Consider the following 23,435-nt stretch of genomic DNA (forward strand, 5'->3'; position numbering starts at 1 on the left):
AGATTACTATTTTATGAGATACTTCATTTATTTTTATTTAGAGGAAACACTTATAAAGTTAGTCAAATATTAGTTGCGCAATTTATTTATTTATTAAACGTAATGCAAAAGTCAAACTATTGTGATCTAATCGATCAAAATAAATATATAGGTGGTACAAAATTTAAGTTGTTGCGATTGTGATTATTGTCAATTCAAATTAAATATGGTTTTAACTAAGAGCAAGCTGCAAGTGCGTAATGCTCTTCCTAAATAATAGTCAATCAAAACAAAAAGAACATAAATTAAAAGAATATACAACATTACACATAACACATTATAAAAAAAAAATATACATTTAGCTCGATATAAAAATAACACGGAATAAGGTTGCGCACACGTGCTAATTAACAATCGTAACATTTAACAATTGGACATTGTTACAACAAAATCGTTTCAAAACCTTGAATGTAAGAAGAAACTTTGGCCCATACTAAATTTGCCAGTTTGAAGAGATTGAGGAGGAAGAAGAGCAAGTTGAGCTCCAATATTAGCAGCAATATCAGCAGTACGACTTCCTTTACCACCAGTCATACCAGTTTGAGTAAAACCAGGGCAAAAACAATTTACACTTATATTTGAATCTCTTAATCTTCTTGCTAATATCCTTGAGTACGCGTTTAATGCTAGTTTCGACACAGCATAATCTGTCCATTCTTTTGGCCATCCTTCGTTTTCCCATTTCCCTTCTTTTACTTGCTCTAAAAACAATTTTATTACTCCATCAATTTTCTCCTCGCTTAGATTTTCCTCATCTTCGAGTATTGCTCTTATGTTCTTGTTTTTAACAGTCTGCTTTTCAAAAAAACATAAATTGATTAAGGGAGATGAATAGATGTGTGATCAGAGTATTGAGTTATGATTTCTAGTTCCCGAAAGTTCTTTACACTTACAATTTGCATCAACTTCAATATAAGACGGAGTATTTGAGTGTTACTCTAATATATTTCGTCTCTTAACCCAATTGGCCCTAAGCTATAATCAACTTTAGAATGTACTTGACCATATTCTTCCTCAAATTTTAAGTTGGAATGTTTCAACTTTTATATTACTAGGGCGGTTAACATATGCGATACACACGCTTTAACTAGCCATACCTGAGAACTGTTTTGGTTTGGAGACTTTGGACTTATGGCATGTCAGCAATCAGCATTAATATGGGAAAATACGTAAATATTTATTTTATGCTTAAAAGTTATATAATGACAACTATGAAAAATAAAGAGAAATTTATGAAAAAAATGACCTTTTAAGAGAGCAATTTTGTGAGAAAGGACCTTGTAAGATAAAAGTTGTGAGAAAGGACTTTATAAGTTGTGTGAGGTTGTGAAGAGGGACATTAGTTGGTTTTCCGGCTATTCAACGCCTAATTCTAGCAATATCTTTCACGTGCCTAGCATATGACACTGAAAAAGACATCAAATCACTATTTTTCCAATGTTTCCCCTCATGCCTAGCACGGGATTGTTTGAAATGAAGGAAAATATGGGGGAAAAAGTATGAAAGGGTCTTTTTTTAAGTGTCATGTGCTAAGAACATGATAGTCAATGTCGGAGCTACGCGTTGACTAGCTGGAAAACCAACCAAAATTCTTCTTCACAACCTCACACAATTTATAAGGTTTTTTCTCACAAATTTTGTCTTAAAGGTCCTTATTCACCTAAGTCGACCTCTTAAAAGGTCGTTCACTCCTTCCTCACAAATTTTCCAAAATAGAAACGTTCTGATTAAAGATTAACGGAGGTAGTTAGTCATGCTTTGCAATAAGTTTAGAGAATCAAATAAATATTCAAAAACAGTAGAAAAGTTAATGATAACTTACATGAATTAGGCCAAGCCTTGAACTGAAGTTGAGAATGCGGCTTTTATGGGTTGATGAGCATCGGAAGAATGGCAATAAAGCCTCTATCAACAACTTTGGACCATAAAAGTTTGTCTTGATCACTATTTCCGCATGTTTTACTGAGTTTTCATATAGCCCATTAAATGACACCGCAGCATTATTCACCTGAAATTAACAATTTTGTTTTTACTTTATGGTTTGAGAAAGCTTTCAACTATACTAATTGATTCTTGGATTGAAGCTGCAGTTGGTAGAAAAGTGTGCATGTTTGATCCCTAACAATAACAATTGAAAAGGGGATTGAAACCTAATCACTCAAAACTGAGTCTAAAATCCGAATTAGTATAAAGGGTGAGCCGGACAAAAATACCAAAAAAAAAAAAAAAAAAAAACAATCAATTAGAGCTTGGTTGGCATCAGTTTTGGTTTTCATTTTCCTGTTTTTTTGAAAACCAAAAACAGGAAACAAAAAAAGGTGTTTCCACATTTCTGTTGTCAGTTTTCAAAATTATCATGATTTTAACAAGTTTAAATATTTATTGATTCATTGTGGGGCATATATCATATACTTTTAAAAAACAAAAAACCAAAAAACAGAAAACCACAGTAATGCCAAACAAACCCTTAAATAATGTTTTTTTTTTTTTATTTTCGTTTTGTTAAATAGCAACGAATTAGATTAAGTAATTTAGGGTCGCAAGTCCTTTCTCTCCTAATTTGTGAACCATTTGTATGTCACTTTTTTTTTTTTTTTTATTGGTTTCTTGACACAAACTTTGTTTTATTTGAGGGACATCCAATCAACCTCTAATCAATCAATTGAGTTACAATATTTTTGTAAATTATCCTTCTTTTTCCGATTTATGCGCCATGCGCATGGTGCACCCGGTTAAACAAAAAAAGGTATAAACAACACTCAAGTATTTGAAAAGGAACAAGCATTACTGAAGAACATAAATACATTACAAAAAGAATGTGAAAAAAAAATTTATGAAAATTTTTATGAAAAATTACACATTAACGGAAAAAATCTTTACCAAAGATATCATTTTCCCAAAAATAGTTTTCTATCTCTCCAAAATTTCGACTTTCCATAATAATTTTAGTTTTCTCTCTCTAAAATTATTTTCAATTAAAAATAATTTAAGAATTCATTTTCAAATTAAATTTCAAAATTCAACATAACATATGTTAAAATTACATAAGTTATTATGTAGAAAACATATAATTCATACCCAAAGAACACACTAATCAAACTCAATGAACATACGATAATTAAATTTTTTTAATTATAATATATGATAATAAAAAAAAAAAAATAGAATTTGTACATCACTCATTACCTCAAAAAACATTCGAGCCAAATTCAAAGAATATACTTTGTATTATTAAAACAAAAAAACAAAGTTTAATCAACATATATTAAATAACATATTTTCAAACATTTATAAGTAGGTTCTTTGTCAAACATAAGTATGTTATTTGTCAAACACGATATGATCTTTATCAAACAACGATATATTCTTTCCGCCTTGCGGGTGCACCATGCGCATGGTGCACCCGGGTCTACTATCTTTACTTTCATAATTTATCAGATTATGTAATTCAAACTAATTAACCAATTTCTCTGGTCTTGTTAGTTGATAGTTTGTAGCTTCAAATTTAAAATAACAACCAATTACATGAGTAATAAGATACGGAGTAGTATATCTGCCTTCAAAATAAATAAATAAATAAATAAATAAATAAAAAATAATAATAGTATATCTCATGCTAAATGGAGCCCCCAACTTTTGCCAAAAGTAGTACGTACGAATGCACAAATGCGCACTTGCGCCGCATAATGGGGGCGCACTAATTTAGGAAGCAAGTCATGTTAGGTAGTTGTCAGCAGGCAACCCCAACTTTCTTTGCTAAGGCTTAAATGAAGCACTTAAGCACTTTGCATTGTCTTGTATACTTGTATGGCAGGGAGCCGGGATTATTAACCTTCTTTTTTTGGCAACAACATTTGCTAACCCGTTTTGCAACAGTTGGATTTTGATGAATAGACTAGGCGTGAGTATGGGACGGGTACCCGTATCACTGAAACATGATATCCATAAACCGAACCGATAACTTCGGGTATCCGGACTTCGGGTTCCAATAAGGTATCCAATAATGATAATTAAACTTAATAATTTAGTTATTATGATATCTTTTAATACTAATTAACAACAATACCACATGATCTTGACCAAATTATTAATAATATTACTAATCATCGATATTATAAGGTGATTATGAAGTAAAGTAAGAGTTTAGATTTTGAAAAAATAGATTTAAGTAGGAAAAAAAGAACAAAAAATTGCTTATCGGATCGGATCGGGTAATCGTTAATTTTAAAAGGATGCCCGATAATCACCCGATAACAAATTAAATTATCGGAACGGGTGCCCGAACCGTTATGGTTATCGGATCAGGTACCTTAATTTTCAAAACGGTTACGCAACGGGTTTTCGATTTTTCGAGTAGTTTTGCTCAGCCCTAGAATAGACCGGGGGGGATTTTGTATGAGGCGGGCTCATAACATGCAACACACAAATATTGCAACACTCCAGTGTAATCATGGGATTCAATTAGGGATGCCTTTAATTAATTCCGGGCCATGCGAAGGTGTTCAAGAATTAAAAGTAGAAAAGGAGTATCTATATAATGCTGAAATACATGTATTATAAATGTTTTCGCCGCTTTTATAAAAATTATAACACTTTAATTTTTATATCATTAAAATGTATGCTAGGTTTAACATATAAAAAGTTAATTACCCGAGTAATATTGTTAACGCATACCATCAAACTATCAATTTTTAAAAAATGAAAATTAGTAATAAAAATTTTAAAATGATATATAAGCAAAATGGCTCACCTAAACTACTCCAATTTTCCAATTCTTTTTTTTTTTTTTTTTGGAAACGTTTTTTCATGAAATATTCAGATAATCACATAAAGGTACTCCGTAACATTAGTGAAGTCATCATCAAAATATTCACCCATTGACCCACCAACTTTATGTGTGTAGCGGCGGCACAATATTGAAATATAAATGTTTGATATTATAAAAATATACATTGAAAAGAATATAGTAAGAATTTGCATAAGCATACATTTTCTTTCTTATGTATGTGTTAATGTGTTATGTGTACATAACAAAAGACGAGCAAATGAGAATATGTTGATGGTGGCATAGTGCCAAATGCCAATAATCAAAACTTGTTAGTTAATAAAACGAAATCGTGTAGATTTTGTTGAAAAGCTAGTCTTTTATAGCAATTTCTAAACATAATCAATATTTAGCCGTATTAACTATCTTATGGCCATAAAAATCCAAATTAAACCTGGCTTTCAAGAATACAATGCTAGCAATTCATATTAACTACTACGAAAAAAAAAAAAAAAAAAAAAGACTCCAATGTATAAGCAATTGTTATTGCATTAATTCGTGAATCATAAAATAGATTATACTACTCCGTAACTAGTAACTAGTGTCGTATACATTGTTAGTCAACCATAACATGAAACAAGTTTGTTTGCATTTTTAGTCAAGAATAACATGAAATGAAGATTATTGTTTGTATGCATTTTTAGTCAACATATATAACATGAAATGAAGATTTTATTGTTTGTATGCATTTTTAGTCAACATATATAACATGAAACAAATATTAGTGTGAGAATGGGTACACTTAACATATCGACATTTTAAAAAACGCTAATATATAGGTATAGATTTTGCAACCAAAATAAATTAGCACATAATATTATTTGCTAGGAATAATGTTTGGTTATATATTTTTGTTGAAATAAAATGGCATGCACCATTCATATACATTCACACAATCACGGAAGTATCCTCTCTCTTATTCACACTCCATTATTATTATTAAGAAATTTTGCATGAAACCACTTTTTTATTTTTTTTTATTTTTTTTTTTGGTGCATATAACCACCTTTGAAAAAAAAAAAAAAATTACAAAAAACCACCAATTTTAAAAATTTTGTTGCAACTTATCACCAGTTCAACACTTCAATGTAGAATAGTTAATAAATTTGGTTAAAAAAAGTGGTAATTTGCAATATAAAATTTTAAAATTGGCAGTCTTTTACAACATTATTTAAAAAGGTGGTTATGTACAAAAATAAATAAATAAATAAATAAATTAAAAGGTGATTTTATGCAAAATTATGAAGTATTATTAACATTATCAATTATTATAGTTCAACGAAAATTGACTATAACGTTCTTAGCAATCTTCTTAATTTGATACTAAGAAAAAATTTACTCATGACTTAAGTATATATAGAAACATTAAAATAAAATAAGATAGGATAGGATAAGATAATGCGCAAACTTACAAGAATGTCAAAAACGCCAAAGTTATGGTTGAACCAAGTAGCAAAAGCAGAAATAGAATGAGGATCAGAGACATCAAGAACAGAGAAATGAATAAAATCACCAAGTCCTTCATTCCTTAGCAATTCCAAAGCTTCTTTGCCTTTTTTTGCATCTCTTGCTGTTAATATTACTGTCACTCCTAATTCTGCTAATCTCTTAACAATTGCTAATCCAATTCCTCTGTTTCCTCCTGTTACTATAGCTCTTGTCTCTTTTCCCCACCATCTACATCGTCGTAGAATCAATCGTTGTAATTAGATCGAGATTTTTTTTTATCACGAATACATATTTGCTTCATTTTTTTTAGGCGTACCATATTGACTTATGATATAATTCACTTATTTAATTAACTATGTAATGTGTGTCTTGCTAGATTCGTCTCAGGTATAGTTTTAAAATGTTAAGTTTTTATACTTTTACTTAGAGACATTCATTGACAACAAATTTTTTAAAAAAGAAAGAAAGAAAAATAGAGGATAACCTTATGTACAATTACTTAGCCAAAAAATAAAAAAAAGACTTACATTTTGCCTCAAATACTAACCAATTAATGTCATGCCATAAACATACTAATATACATAAGATTGATAAATATGTTTATTATAATGCAGGAAACTAAAATATACTTCGTATACGTTAACCAATTACCATTTGAAAAAATAATATTGTAAACCTAGTCCGCACAAGATAGTTAATATTTCATAATGGTCATTTTTCGCAAACTAATAAGCGATTTAGTATAGAAGTTACCTGGTGGAAGAAGAGGGATCTTGTCTAAGCTCCATATTTGTAATCAAGGAATTGAAGATAATTAGATATGATGATTGGGGTTAACTAAGAAAGCAGTGGTGTAAGAAACTATGAAGAAATGTGGAAAAGCAATGAACAATAAGAAGATGCTATATAAGCATTTATAGAACAATATATAATCAGAAAATAAAATAAAAAAATAAAAAATAAATAAAAAAAAAAAAGATACTTGTATATAATAAGATAGGGTGCATACTCCATGCACTAGCAATTTAAGATTATTGATGATTGTACCAGATCAGGACCAGCTTTTTTGGAGTGTATAAAAATAAAGTATTGTGTTGTACAGTTTATATGTGAGATTATGCACATGACTTTGAAAAATTCACACCTTACATTTTTTTAATTAAAATAATTATTCTCACATTACATAGTCTGATTGTTGTAGTCTATTATCACGATGATAGTGTAATTTGAATTGTTCGTCTTATAACATAATAATTGACTTCGGTTTTGATTTTATTTATTTATTTTTTCTAATATGTAGATTTTGTATAAACATGTAGATAACTACAAAAGTTGATGGTTGAATCTCAAAGTCAATATGTATGATTTTTTTTTTTTGAAGCAAAATATGTATGTTATTTCACGCTCCCTCACATGAGAGTTTTTTTAGCTTGAAATAGGGTTACAATACGAGTCTCTTCATATCCACGCAAAATATTTCACTTTACAATGAGGGGTGGATGAGGTTCAAACCCATAACCTTCTTGTCACACCGAATCTTAATACCATGTAAAGGACTAATTCAATCAAATTCTTATTAAAATAGTAATTTCCAATACTATTGGGTCTAAGCAAGTTGACAATTTATTTTTATCAAAAATTATGATCTTTATAATTTCTGATAAAATAGAAATTACTTAAAATCAACATTATCACTGCTGGATCAGTGGATCTTCTGTCGTTTGATATGTAGTTTAAGTCAACAATTTTTTCATATCAATTTAAAAATGCATTCATACTAGCTAGCAAAGTAAGTAGGGATCTGTCTTGATTGTGAATTTATATTTGCCAATTGGGCACCTCCCTTATAAAAAAAATAATAGAATAAATTAAAAAATTGCCAATTGATCACTCCACGAGTCCACGGTATATAGTCTAATTTAATAGGTGTCAGTGTGTCACATTAGAGTTTTAAAAATTTAATCCACCTTAAAGCCGATATGATAAAAAACTGACATAAAAATAATGAATTTTAGACCGAATTTTGTGACCTAAACCTGAGAAGTGTGTTTAAAAACCATTACATTGATACTCATCTTAATAAAATGATTATGAAAACTATTTTGTAAGAAAAATAGCTTCAACTTTGAGAATATAGTTGGTTTTACTAATAATGGTTGAATTTTATTTAACACATGATTTATACACACATGTTAATTCTAATGTAATGCTATTGTTTGAAGTACTCCTTTCGTCCGATTTTATCATCATACTTTTATTTTACGTTCAGTTTTCCTAATTTGATCATTACACTTCTTTTTATTGTACGAATTAATGAATATTGTATAATCTCATTTCATACAACCAGGTCTCACAATTTCCGAACGATTTCCCATAATATTGTTGAAATAAAAATCAATTCCCATAATACATTGATTTTAAAATAAATTCCCTACATAGTGTCCACGTAGGATCGTTTTTTTTGCTTTTGGTTCAACTTAAAACCGCTAATGGTAATAGCGGTTTTAAAAAAGAGACCGCCTCTAACAATAACAGGTCTCTTTGCGTCCTTGGTTAATTCACAAGGCTTAGTTTGCAAGAAGATTATTTCAAAGAGACCGCCTCTCAATACGACAGGTCTCTTTGCTTCCTTGTTAATTCTTAGCCCACAACAAGAAAAGAGAGCGCTGACAATTACAGATAACTTCAAAGAGACCGCCTTTCAATAAAAACAGGTCTCTTTGATTTTATTTTACCAAAATTGCAAAACCGCTAATACCGTTAGCGGTTTTAAGCTGAACCGAAAACCAATCCTACGTGGACACTACTTTGGGAATTTATTTTTAAAACGAAGCATAATGGGAATTAATTTCTATTTCAATAATATTAAGGGAAATCGTTCCAAAATTTCCCTCATTCAATGAAAATATTCATTACTTTTTTATTTAAATATTAAAATTTTTTTGTATACCCCCGGTTTACACTAATATTAGTGTTCATCGAGCAGTATAAGGATAGCTTTTAGCTAATTTAAGGGTAACTTTTTGTCTTTTTTTGGCTAACTTTAAACATAATACAATTTTTATATAAATAAACAACAAAAAAAAGTTTTATAAAGGTAATTTAATTACATTCAATCACCAATAGTTGGTTTTTAGTCATATAAAATGCGATTATTTACTAATAAAGCGTAGATAATTTTTATTTATATTGGGTTACTTTTATGCATATTGGGGTAACTTTATTCATTTTAAGGGTAACTTTTGATCAATTTAGGCTATCTTTATAATAGATGTACATTGGCTTATCAAATTCTCTATCGAGCCGTGAAAAAGATTCAACAAAAGAAAGTTTGTGTTAAATATTCATCCCTTTTCGGATAAAATTGTAACACTTTTGACATTTTCATTGTCCACATTACTACTCCTCTACTTAATCCCCATTGTTTTGAAAAAAAAATACAAATCGTTTTCAGACTAAGAAATGAAAAATATGGACCATTTTTGTAAGCTACTTTTATGTATGTTAGGTTAGAAATTCGGAAATTAGGGGTCAAATACATAGTATTTTCCGGTGATTATGTTATAAAAATCAACTTGACGTTGACATTAACCAATTATGGATCCCTTTGACTTGGTAATTAAGATAAGACGTCTACTAAATGATTTTATACTCAATTCTTAAAAAATTAATTCGAAGTTCATATTTGTACGTCATTTATTTTGCTTGTCAAATTTATTTAAATTAAATTAAATTAGCTTATATGATCATTAATCACATGTGATTGAATTAAAATGTTGGACAAATGGATTAAATTAGATTGTTTTTAATTAGCATGATTGGCTTATTTTTTAGGGCCTGTTCACATTTACTGAGCTGAACTGAACTGAACTGAACTGATTGGAGCTGAACTGAACTGAACTGAACTAATTGGAACTGAACTGAACTGAACTGAATTGAGCTGAAATGAATATTTTATGAGAGAGGGAAATTAAGAGCTGAACTGAACTGAACTGATTGGAGCTGAACTGAGCTGAACTGAACTGAACTGATTGGAGCTGAACTGAACTGAACTGAACTGAAATTAAGTAAATGTGAACAGACCCTTAGTCTGCCGTTTTCTTGCTCCTTATGTAATGCATGATTTTCCGATGCCTGGAGGTGAGCCTGAGTGGCATGGAAATCTGCACTATGTGATCTATTAGTCAATGGAAGCATCTATTCTCACTTCATTTTTATTGAATAATAAAAAATCATACACATATACTATAATTATAATTAAAACAAAGTTAAATATTAGATGAGGTAAGAAATAATGCTCAAGATTTTTTTTTTTTTTATAAAAAAATATTGTTTTAAATTTTTATCGAATTTTAGGGCATGTTCTCATAGACTGAACTCAGCTAAACTGAACTGAACTAAATTGAACTGAACTGAACTAAATTGAGTTGAACTGAACTGAACTGAAATGAATATTTTATAAGAGAAGGAAATTAGGAGCTGAACTGAACTGAAGTGAACTGAATTTCAACGTAAGAGAACAGACCCTTAATAGTAACTAGACTATTAGTCTACTTGGAGATTAAAATGTTATAGTTTTCACACTTACTTGCATGATACATGCGGGCTATGCAATACGTCATGCATGTTTCTAAAAAAAATTCATTCTACACATCTTTTAATTAAAGAGAAATCATTAACGTTAACTCTTGGCAAAAGTTCAAAAAGTAAGGACCTGTTTTTTACGGTTGCTCTGTTTTGCTAAAATCAACTATGTCCTGTTCTGCTCTGTTGTATTGAGCCGTAATTTGCTGACTCAATCTGCTCTGATATCTACTTTGTTATGCTGAAATCTACTCTGTTCTGTTTTGCTGAGTCTTATTCTACTTTTTTTTTTTTTTTTTTTTTTTGACAAGAGTCTTATTCTACTTAAATCTATTCAAGTCTGTTAAAATTTGTAATGCTCTGCTCAAAAACTCAAAAGAACAAGGTCTAACTCTTTCATTTGGATGATAAAGGAGTACGAATTGTTTAATATTAAACCTATAAAGAACGAAGGGGTGTTACAATAGAAGGTATTAAGCCATTAAATCTATTCTAAATTTTAAGTGAGAAATCAAACAGACAAAAGATCAAAAGAGTCTACCTACAATTAAAAATTCTTAATTTTGGGACAAAGAAAAATAAAGCATGCCGTCCTATATATATATAATACCATGCTTAGCTAGTAGGAACTATTTATTAATTGGATAGCCTAATCAAATATGGCTTCCATGTGCATCTAACACACGAGTGGTTGTTGACTAGTTGACTAATTGTGCTATTTTTTTTTTCTTTAAGAGTTAACCATTGATTTAAATTAATTAAAACATGTATAGTATATACTTAAAGATATTGATTATATGTTAAGACTTACGAAGCAGTTGTTAGGAAATAATCAACCCTTTGTGTTGCTTTTTGGTAGGTTAGAGGTCAAAGGTTAAAGAATTTCTAACGATATTTAAATTTTTGGATACAAAATGTCACAAGGGGGAGTACAACGTGGATATAGAAAAGTTGATTGAAATATATAAATATAACAATTTTAAAGGGTAGTGGAAATAAAGTAGATAGTCGCGCATATAGTTATTTTGATTAAGGCTTGTATTTCGATGTTTAATCAAGCAGAAAATCACAAAGTTAACAATCATAACTTGTAATCGAGATCTCTAAGAGCTTTGGTTGGTTGAAACTCTTAACGTTGAGCTCACACTTAGTTTCATTTTATATATTATCTCGTGATTATTAAAATGTATAGAAGGAGAACACATGTTAGGTAGAGTTAGAGAGATTGAATAGAAAGATGAATATTTTATTATGTTATTGATTCACATGGTAAGAATTATGACCTCTCGTACATTAATTGGAATCATACTTTTTTGGTGATGGCTAGTGGTTCATTTTCCTCCCATATTTGCATGATAAAGTATTTTTAGTGATGATTGCTTACACACAGTGCAACAAATAAAGCACTTGTATCTTGTATGGACCACTAAGCTAGTTGTGTGTTCCTCACTTAATTTCTTCTATTTTATTAGAATTATACTTGGTGGTAGTTAGTAATTATTGACTAATTGCATATTAATTATGTGACAAAGTAAGTATTAGAACATGTTGGCCATACACCAACAAAGCATGTTTACTTGTTAGTGTTGCTACTATGTACTCATTGGAAGACTTAATGCGGAGTACCAAACAGATTAAAAGGTGGCGTTGGGCCACCCAAGCATGACATGACACGACTCATACCACAAGACCTCTGTTGATTAGCCATGAGTTGTGCTTGGTGCTTGGCCTTGTTTTGTATAAACCTTATGGCTGAACCTCAAACAGGATGGGGAACCCGCTAGCCAACATGACCAACCCATGTCTATGATCAGAAGATGCATAAGGTGGCATGGAGGAGGTTTGATAGGCTGCTAAAAGGTAGCAGTCTGCTAGGCCGTGCTGGCGTGGCATAACTTCCACTGTCAACCAAATTCGGTATAAAAAGCTATCAAATGCAAGAACAATTGAACAAGCAAGACCGAGAACTATAGCAATTTTCTTCAAAAGAATAAATAAGTTAAGCAAAAACAATGAAGCCAGGAAAAAGGACGGTATAAAGGGCAACCAGTTTAAGGAGGCAAAATAAGAGGGAAAAAAATTGTTGGCTTTTGAAATTAAACCATCATCTGCTGTTCTGATTTACATACTTTTATTACTCATTTTATGTCAACTAATAATAAGAGAAAACACAAACCATTCTGGGTTCCAAATATACCCAATTGGATCAAAAGAATGCAACAAGCAAGCACGAGGCTAGAACCTGGAAATTAAGCGAACATTCTAACAATAGGCTGCAATTTCAATTTAGAAATGACTCCTCATTATTCTGGCTTCATGTTTTCACACTCTTCACGAATAGACTGGAACAAAATGGATGACAGATATCGCTCACCAAAACTTGGAAACACAACCTGGAACAGCAGAAATATTGACCGAGTTATGGATGATGTGTCAAGTACAGGTGAGACAAGTTTTTAAATTATCATGAACCCATCTATCACAGTAATAAATTGGTAGTAGTAAATAATGTGGTATGTATATGATCTTGATTAATGATGCCGCATTGCTATCACAAGGGAGGGAAGCAATTGCTCAAAATTAATGAGAAAGGCATATTTATGGGCTCTGAGGCATCAGATACAGAGCCAAATGCAAACATCTTAGACTGTCTATATCCCAAATCTTGATAAAGGTTGTTTTTTCAGACAGGATGTGGGCATTAAGGCTATGTACACTTGAACTAATTTCACGAATTGATAGTGTTTTTTCATATTTTATAGAATTAAAACAAATGCTCTGTAAGTTTTTTAACAAGATCCCAATTGATAGTGTTTTTTCATATTTTATACACATACAAATAAATTCACAGCAGAAAAATTAGGATCACAGGAGACCTCAAGAAATTCGGACCTAATACTTAATTATAGGTGATGAGAACACAGCCTAAGATGGCTGGCCAATTAAGTACACTACCATGTGCACATATCCTCGATTCCTCATAAACAACCTAGTCTATAAGTAGAGTCATAGAAAACTATGCAAGAAGTATTTGTTTCATCTAAGAGGTAAGTAATGCTTAGGAAACCTATAGCAAGCAACAGATTGCTCATCATGACTCCAGTTCACCTAGGAGAAGTTATCCCAATTTTTTTTACTACAAAGTAATCTTTTGAAACCTATAACAGGCAATAGATTGTTCATCATCATTCTTCAGTTCACCTATGAAAAGTTATCCCAATTCCCGTCTACAAGGTGATTTAACAATCCTGAGCACTAAAATTCTTCATTGAAGTTGGTGTGAAAATTTGACCCCTGTTCTGATTAAGGCCCTGCACATCAACCCTTTTTTTTTTCTAAAGGTTTTGATGGTTACTACAACCCTAGCTTTACTTTTTTTAAGTTGAGAAATGTACAAACAAGTTCAGATATGTTGGAAAGAATTCAGGAAATTATTACAGAACAGACCCTAAAAGACTAGCAAATAGTTGAAGTTATGGGTCACTAAGATGCTAGAATGGACACTAAGCTTCAAACAATGAACAAAATAAAAATAACAAGAAAAAAAAAAAAAAAAAAAAGTAGATTTATAAGAAGTAAACCTAACAATCAAAATGCAAGCCTAACTAGAAATGACTCTTGAGAGGTTCTAATGTAGCTTTCTCAATTCAAAGGAAATAAAGGAATACTCTACCACCCAATCAAGATGCAAAGGGAAGCAAGCATGTGAAACAGAGAGTGATTAAATTTTAAATCTAAGAATAAAATTTAAGTGTGTAAATTAAGAGAGTGATAAGTGAAGGTCTTACAGCTATAAGTTTTCCTGCATTTTCAGGTCTTTTACCAACCTTGACTGCAGCAGCTGCTGCCGCTCCAGAGGAAATGCCAACCTGGAGCCAGAAAAGATTAATCAGAAATTCAATCTAGTAAATAGCAATCAGCATAATACCCTCCACAATGTAATTAGATCTACAGAACAAATAAGTAGTGCTGCTTCAAAAGTTGCCAAATAATATGCTTCATACATAATTCTACAGTAGATGGTGCTTAATGCAAACCTCTACAGAAACTTTTTTTTTAGAAAGAACCTCTACAGCAACTTATTAATTATTAACTTTTTGACAATGAGAAAATATGATATATTTATCAGCTGCAAAACATATTAAGAAAATAAACTAAAAGTTAAAAAGATTGGATATAGTAACAAGTAGTCATAATATATTGAGTACTTCCCCACAAATTAGGTTGCTTTAAACTAAGGCCACGCTTCATGATCTGATCTGATATCATAATTCAACAAAACTTCGACCATATTTGTCCACTAACCCGTAAGGAACAAAAAAATAATCAAATGAGAAGTCATAAGATATGTATTAATAAGTACGTCCCAAATATTAATTATACATTGAGTACTTCCCCACAAATTAGGTTGCTTTAAACTAAGGCTACGCTTCATGATCTGATCTGATATCATAATTCAACAAACTTCGACCTTATTTGTCCACTAACCCTCAAGGAACAAAAAAATAATCAAAAGAGAAGTCATAAGATATGTATTAATAAGTACGTCCCAAATATTAATTTTTCATAATTAGTTAATACCAAAATTGATGAAGTAGTAGCTACTGTCCAGAGTCTAACCATGGTCTACTTGTTATAATTTTTTTAAATAGAACAACTTTAACGATCAATAAAACAATGTTATGACTACTAACCAGCAAGCCTTCTTTCATTGCTAATTGCTTTGCAGTTTCAATAGCTTCTTCACTGGATACCTGAGAAAGATAAAATTTCAGAATACAAGAAAGGCTCAAGCACTGAACTTCTTCAAAAGGCAAAGAGACCCTTGCAGAAGAAATATTATCGTATATATACATAACATACAACCACAGATATTATCTGGTTGAAGTTTTATTCTTAAAGGAATATAAACCACGCCTTGTTGATGGATGTCATGACCAAGAATAGTTTATTTAAGTATTTGCACCCCAAGCTTGAAAGAAATGGAAGACAGAAAAATCACAAATGAAAATTACAACTGTAGCTCAATAACCCCAATCATAACTCAGAACCAATTATATCAGCTCCTGCTAATAAATGGTTGAAAACGGGTAGTATTTCTATGTTGCTCAAACTTGGGTATGTGTCCAAGTGTTGGATCGTCTATTTTGTGAAACTGTCCAATAACTTTGGCCCAAAATGAAGGGTCAAAGTGACCTGTCCATGTCCGAGTGTCGTTGGTCTGACACATGTACTTGAGGTAAAATGAATGGTTACAAGAAACATTGGATTCACTGATGAAAAACTCAAGTGAAAATCTTAATAATTTTAACACATTGGTTTCACTGATGAAAAACTCAGGTAAAAGTCAAAAAAATTTGATCTCCGTAAACAAAACAAAAATCTGCAAGAGCCTACAAACTGCATATGGTTTGTAGATGAACTTATTGCTATAATTTGAATGGTTTCAGGTAGTTCATCAAAGTGCATGGAAACATTTTAGTACAACCTACATAACCCTATATCTTCTGATAATTAATAATCATGGAGTGGCATTTTCTCACCAAGGATTGCAATTTATACCCAAATATTGACAATGGTTCATATCTTAAGGAGCATATGTGATGTGATATCCCTAAGCAATCTTCATTAAAGGTGGAAAGGCATTGTTTATAAGTTACTGTATTATTTACTTTTAAAATACAATCAAACAAGCTTTAAATCTGAAATACTAACATTGGTCCATATTAAATCGATCTATGCAATAAGCAGCGCTCTGCGAGCAAATTATAAGATGTCATAAGCAAGCAATGAAGCAAAAGAATATTCACCTCTATAACTTCATCCATCACACCCAAATCCAAATTGCTGGGAACAAAACCAGCTCCAAGTCCTTGAATCTTGTGTGGACCTTCACCCAACAAGATGAAGTTCAATTATACATATGAAGCCTGGAAACTTTTAACTATGAAGACACAGAAAACTTCATCTTACCAGGCTTGCCACCTGAAAGTATGTTGCTTTCTGTAGGTTCTATACCAATGACCTAGAAAATTAAATAAGAATGTGTCAACAATATAGAACAACATACATCTGGGATATACATCTGGGAATAAGGCTGTTACGTGTTGAGCAATGAGCAACTTGTCCACATAATATACAGGATCAAAAGGAATTCTCGACAGGAGAATATCTGCTAATAGTGTGCTGCAAGGATGCCTATACCTGGACACCAGGGTTGCGTTCTTTGAGGTACCGCCCAACTCCAGAAATTGTCCCTCCAGTTCCAATGCCTGCAACAAAAATGTCCACTTTGCCTTTAGTGTCTTCCCAGATCTCGGGACCTGTTGTCTCATAATGTATCTGCAGAAAACATGGGAAAAGAAACGTTCACACTATATACTTCCTCTATTCTTTTTACTTGCAACACTTTGACTTATGCACTATTCACATACTTATTTTGGCTAGCTTTGATGATTTATAATTAATGAAACTTAATGTAAGATCTTGTTAGATTGCCTCAATCTATACTCATAACATTGAATTTTCATAATTTTTAGTCATGGATAATCAGATATATTAGTGATTGAAATTATGCATTGGTAAGATGTACGCATGAAATGAGAAGTATTGCAATTAAGAAACAAACAGAGAAAATATGTTTAAATCCATGTCATGTGATAGACAAAGTGATGAACTGTTCATTTTGAAGATACTGCAAGGAATTGGGGAATAAGTTAGAGTTTGTTATGAGAGTTCTTTTATAAATAGGCCTCATTAGGAGGAATAATGATCATGTTGAATATTGTGAGGATTCTTATTGGGAGAGAGTGAGCCTCTCGAAAGCTCATGTTAGGAGAGAATCCACCTCTCAAAAGTGGAATTATCGATCAATTAGTTGTAATTCTCATCTTAATACTATAATCAGTCTTTTTCTTCCTAATTTTCTGTCATTATTACTGCTGGAAACCATGCTAATGCCTAGCAGATACATTATATACATGTCATGTGATATACTCAGGGAAGTTTACAGATTTATAGGAAGCAGATTCCTCCCTTTGCATCGTGTCAAATCTAGCGTCAAATAGTATAACTTGAGTAACAGATATTTGGGTTTAAGTAGGAGTCCAAAATTAGGTGTCAAACAAAGCAGAAAAACCAAAAAGGAGAAGAGAATAAAAAAGAAGGAAATGTACTGATTGAAGGCCAAGGTAGAAGCAAAGGGCTTTCATATTAATAACAACTAAACATCGATATGCAATGGCACCCTTTCAGATGATGGTGAACAAAATCAGAATGAGTCATACCTTGGGATTTGCAGGATTGTCAAACTGCTGAAGCATGTAGGAGTCAGGAGTATTCTTCAAAATCTCTTCAGCCTTCTCAACTGCACCCTTCATACCCTTAGCTGGATCAGTCAAGACCAACTCAGCTCCGAATGCCTTCAAGATAACTCTCCTTTCCATACTCATGGATGATGGCATTGTCAAGATAATCTTGTATCCTCTTGCAGCAGCTATAAATGCAAGTCCTATTCCAGTATTCCCACTTGTAGGCTCCACCAGAGTAGTCTGGATGGTAAGAAAACAATATACCATCAGTCATATACATAAAACACCCAACAAAATAGACAAGCATTTGTTAGTGCATGATATACCACATGATATTTATTGATTGAGTAGTTAAAGCTCTAATTGCTCCCATAGTGTTTCTACCCTCATGATATAAACAAAAACAATTGATTGTGAATGTAATCAAAATTTCAAACTACTAATGGTTCACGAATGATATATAAGCAATTCAAGGTGCAGTTTCAGGATACAGAAGTGTGCACAGGCAATGGCTACTAAAATTATACTCATTCTATTAGCTTAAGGATATAAATGACATGCCTATCTGCCATGGCATTGACAAGTAGGCCATAACTATTTAATCCCCCAAGATTGAAAAGACAATTTACACAATGAAATACCAAATCCTCATGCACACTTTTCAAACACACTTAAAATTATATGTTACAAATTTAGAGAGGGATTCAAATACATGCAACCTCTAAATTCAGGAAGATGAACTAAAGATGCTGAAGACAAAATGGTAGCCAAACCCAACACCAATATATACCAGGTTATTCAATTGATGAATTGAAAGAAGCATGGTAGTTGTCATATAAGAAAGTATAATATGGAGAGGCATAAGACAATTTACTTCAATTAACTAGCTATCATATAAGAAAGTATAATATGGAGAGGCATAAGACAATTTACTTCAGTGATAAGGGAAAATTGCAGATTTTTATACTCCACTCATTTGGCCCATTAAATATACAAGTGAGATACAAAGATTCTAACATTTCTGTCGCTTGAATTATAATAGAATGAAGGTGTTGCACATACACATCATCCAAATGGAAACTTGCATGGACTTAAAAAGCAGAAACTTTATGCCTAAATGGCAGACTTTGAACTAATAACTGGAAAAGCCAAGTTACTAATGTACTTCTCGTTTAAATCAGCGAGTGTGACAGGAAGGCAACTAGGCAACAAAAAGGGGGATAGATAAAATTGATAATGGGTCTCTTAAAATTTAACTTAGTGTCTAGACAAAGCAAGAACCTAATGTTCAACAAGAATACATCATTCTTCAAGCATATAGATGTCCAGGAACTCCAAGTAATGTCTAGCCTTAAAAGCAATACCTTTCCAGCTGTGATAACTCCTTTCTGCTCAGCATCATCAATCATACTGTAACCAATCCTGATGTGGGCAGAAAAAGAAAGAATAAGAACATTGCAGAAAAAGAAAGAATAAGAACATTGCAGAAAAAGAAAGTTTAGTCGCTATGTTCCCAATGTACAAACTCATAAAATCAGCCTTCTCTTGACATATAACTGTTCAACTACACTATAAAGAATTGACAATATGTTGCATGCTGAAAAGGATTTATGGAAAACCAAAAGACTATATTCTTTTAGAAATTTTATCCACCTTTAGCAAAGTAATGTACAAATTTTATTTGGGGGAAAAAACCTGCAAAGATTATGTCTCCTGTTAAACCATATAAACCCTCTTGAACTCATTTCACAAATACAAGATGTGCCATGGATCTTCTTTACCTGTCCTTCACACTGCAGCAGGGTTCCATGCTCTCAAGCTTAGCAGCAATGTTTGCAACTGATCCATTTGATACATTGTTGAGATACACCATTGGAGTTTTTCCAATTAGCTACCACATAATTAAGAAAAATAATATTACTTTAAGCTTCAACAGATGAGTTCTAACGAAAAAAATAAAAGGAAAAAAAAAAACAAGATTTTTCTTTGATGCTGCAGAGATAAAGGGAATGCTTATCAGTTCACCAAGAAAAAACACATAACTTACCAGTGTAGCGTACCTAATATGAATATCTGATACTTCAAATAAAACATTTTGAGGGAATTTTTGGTGACGTTTGCTACTAAACGCTAGACTTCAAATAAAAAATGTCTTAGACATGAATGTATTGGTTGAAAGTCCGTCTAAAAGCTCATGACAAGAGTAAGAAAAGAATCCAAATGTTTACAAGATGTTTGAGGTAACATAGATTTGCCAACAATTAGTATTACGTCATAACAAAATAGTTATAGGTAGAATTGGTGAAAAGGTTATAATGAATTAATGAGAGCTGATAGACATGTGTAAAGTTGTTATGTCATAACAAGATGTTTGAGGTAGAGCATGCTGTTGACTTTTTATGAGCAGCAATTCTCAGGCTGCCACTAGCCTGTCCGATGGGCTAATGCAAAGATGATTGACGGGAAGAATGATGAAATGGATATTCAAAATAAGATTATGACTATGAGTATCTGATAGATGTGCATTACTATGAAGCTATATGAAGAGTTTTTCTTGTCACAATAGCCATTTTTAATTTACCTCCATCGAGGAAGGAGCGAGTAATATTCTTATCTTAAACAAACAGATTCAACTCGAGTTTTTACTGATTCAGAATCTGTGTAAATACCACCAAAACTTCACAGAAACGAAAAAATTCCCAGCATTTCTTTATTTCATTACAACATTCCTGGTAATTTAGAGCTTCTGAAATTCATTCATTATTTCAAATCAACCCTAGTAAATTTGGTAAGTTGACAAGACAATGACCTGGTAACTTCAGAAATTTCTTACAGAATTCTTCAATTTATCAAAACACAATCATTATCTGCCATTATAACAGTCTACAAATCCTTAAACTATCCAAATCTTCAAGAAATCCCAAAACCCCAACCACAAATTCGCAAATAAAATCAAAAACCCAACTCAAAACAGCAATCAGAAATCAAAAAACAAAGAAACCCACTTCAAAATTTCAATCAAAAACCACAATAAATGTATAGAAAAACAAAAACCCAATTGAAAATGAAAACCAGAGATTCACCTGAGAAACATCTTCAGCAATGTTAAGGCCTTCATTGGTGGATTGAGGCGCAACAGAAACAGCTTTACAGGTGATTGAAGAAGAAGAAACCTTCCTGAAATTCTTGCAACTGAGCGATGATGGAAGACCAACTCGGAAATTGGTGAGGCTGTTAACATCTCGAAGCTCCAATTTGGAAGTGCTAAGCGCAGCGTAAGCGTTGTTGACCAAAGAAGCCATTGTTGATTTCTCTCTCTTGTTTCTCTTTCTATTGTCTAATCTCGATTGTGTTCCACTCTTTGGAAATGGTGGTTGTCCTTCGAATATATGCCTCGCTTTCAGTCTATATTTACTGTCGTCGCAAATTACATAATCTGTAGACCGCGATGTGGTCCTAATCTTGTAAAGTTAGTGGCGTGAGTTGGGCATGGATCAGGTCGGACTAACGCATAGACTATTTACTTATTTAGGCATTAGGCCTAGTAAAAAATTGAGCTAAACAAACACGACATGTTATAATAAGCTTGGTGGTGGCATTGAAATTTGGCATGAGTATGAAGGGTCGGGTAATGTGTTCATTCACTCGGATGCTTCATATTCATCTGATTTTTATGTGAACTTATTATACGTAGTATTAGTTAATATTTTTTTTTTAAAAAAAAATACGTAGTACTTCGTATTAGTTATTATAATTATAATTTAATTTGTAGTAGTATTGAGGTAAAAGGATCTCCACCTCCAAGTACACTCATCAACCGAGGTAAGACTCTTACTAATTGAGTCAAGTTTTTCTTGGTCCCTCGTCCTAATATAGTTTGATAAATTTTCGTATTAAAATACTTTGTACTCCTTATACTATTGACTCCTTTTTTTTTTTTTATTTACATCAGTTTGACTAGCACATTTGCCGAGACTCAACTTTGATCATTAATATATTTAATTGATAATTAGTAAAATATTATAACAAAAGTATATTATGAAACTAGACATTATGACGAACCTAACGATAACATTTATTTATTTTATAGACGTGAAAAAAATTAAGTCAACCATGATATGTGAATAATGCAAAAATCAAAGTGATGCATTTACAATTAAAAAACGGAGGGAGTATTTCAAATCACCTATTTCTACATTGGGTAATTGGGTCTCATACTTATTTACGAGGAAGCCCCAATTTATCATGAATAGGGTGAGAAGGTAGTTAGTGGGCCCCACATAGCATCACACTTCAGTTTAGAGTCAGATGGAAAGTTTCCATGTTTTAAAACATAGTAGGTGGTAAAGTTCAAAAAAAAAAAAAAAAGAAGAAGATGTTATAAAATATAAAATATAGAGAAATATAAGAGAAATTGATAGAGAATATATCAGTGTATTTCTATTCCATATAATGGGGTATATATAAATACAATATATTAGGGTTTGAATGGATAAGAATATAAACCCTAGATCTAGATTGTTCCGGAATGATACAAATGATGATAATGGATATCCACAAATATTTCATAACACTCCCCCTTGGATGTCCATTATCGAAGATTGTGCCTCATTAAAACCTTACTACGAAAAACCCTGTGGGATAAAAACTTAGTGAAGGAAAAAGAGTACATCATTCTTCGTAATACGCTCGAGATGCTGCCTCATTAAAAACCTTACCAGGAAAACCCAATTTGGGACAAAACCATGGTCAAGGGAAAAAGAGTGCAGCGCGTATTTTCTCCCCCTGATGAATACATAACTTGAGATCTTCTAGTGTCGCAACAATGAATCCAATATAGTTGAGTATTTTCTCACATGGCGCAGAAAAGTATCATTCTTTGATCTTTGATCCTCCTAAATCTTCACATCTTCACACGAGCAAGTGAGTCTTCATATCACCATACTTATGATAATAAGACATGTGTTTGTCCACATTTCATTTGAAATCTTTGTTTAAATTTGCCTTATCCATTATACTTTATGCCTTCTTCTAGAGGCCATGAATAATAGAAATTGATGATCATTATTTAATCAAACATTTCTTAATAATTACTACGTATATGGCAACACATGCTAATATTAATGTTGTTCTTCAATCTTGTATGAATTAATAATATAACACATGTAATTATGTACGCTAATCATGGTTCTTCTAGACCATGAAAAAACATTCTCGCGCATAAGTAT

The 23,435-nt window shown here is 31.8% G+C and overlaps 2 protein-coding genes across 2 annotated transcripts; both read right to left on the minus strand.

Annotated features, from left to right (window-relative positions):
* Positions 1-141: 141 nt before the first annotated feature.
* Positions 142-7,410, minus strand: LOC110738715 (short-chain dehydrogenase/reductase 2b-like). Its single transcript, XM_021919124.1, has 4 exons — positions 7,067-7,410; positions 6,277-6,541; positions 1,862-2,047; positions 142-831 (listed from the first exon to the last, which is right to left on the minus strand). Exons 1-4 carry the CDS (start codon positions 7,099-7,101, stop codon positions 436-438), a joined length of 882 nt encoding a protein of 293 aa, XP_021774816.1. The 5' UTR covers positions 7,102-7,410; the 3' UTR covers positions 142-435.
* Positions 7,411-12,933: 5,523 nt separating this feature from the next.
* LOC110738716 (cysteine synthase, chloroplastic/chromoplastic-like) lies at positions 12,934-21,595 on the minus strand. The gene is made up of 10 exons (XM_021919125.1): positions 21,291-21,595; positions 19,989-20,098; positions 19,572-19,629; positions 18,184-18,447; positions 17,102-17,239; positions 16,871-16,922; positions 16,708-16,787; positions 15,592-15,651; positions 14,686-14,766; positions 12,934-13,290 (listed from the first exon to the last, which is right to left on the minus strand). Exons 1-10 carry the CDS (start codon positions 21,507-21,509, stop codon positions 13,201-13,203), a joined length of 1,152 nt encoding a protein of 383 aa, XP_021774817.1. The 5' UTR covers positions 21,510-21,595; the 3' UTR covers positions 12,934-13,200.
* Between the last annotated feature and the right edge of the window lie 1,840 nt (positions 21,596-23,435).

The sequence above is a fragment of the Chenopodium quinoa genome, unplaced genomic scaffold, assembly GCF_001683475.1.
Source record: "Chenopodium quinoa cultivar QQ74 unplaced genomic scaffold, ASM168347v1, whole genome shotgun sequence".
Classification (NCBI taxonomy): domain Eukaryota; kingdom Viridiplantae; phylum Streptophyta; class Magnoliopsida; order Caryophyllales; family Amaranthaceae; genus Chenopodium; species Chenopodium quinoa.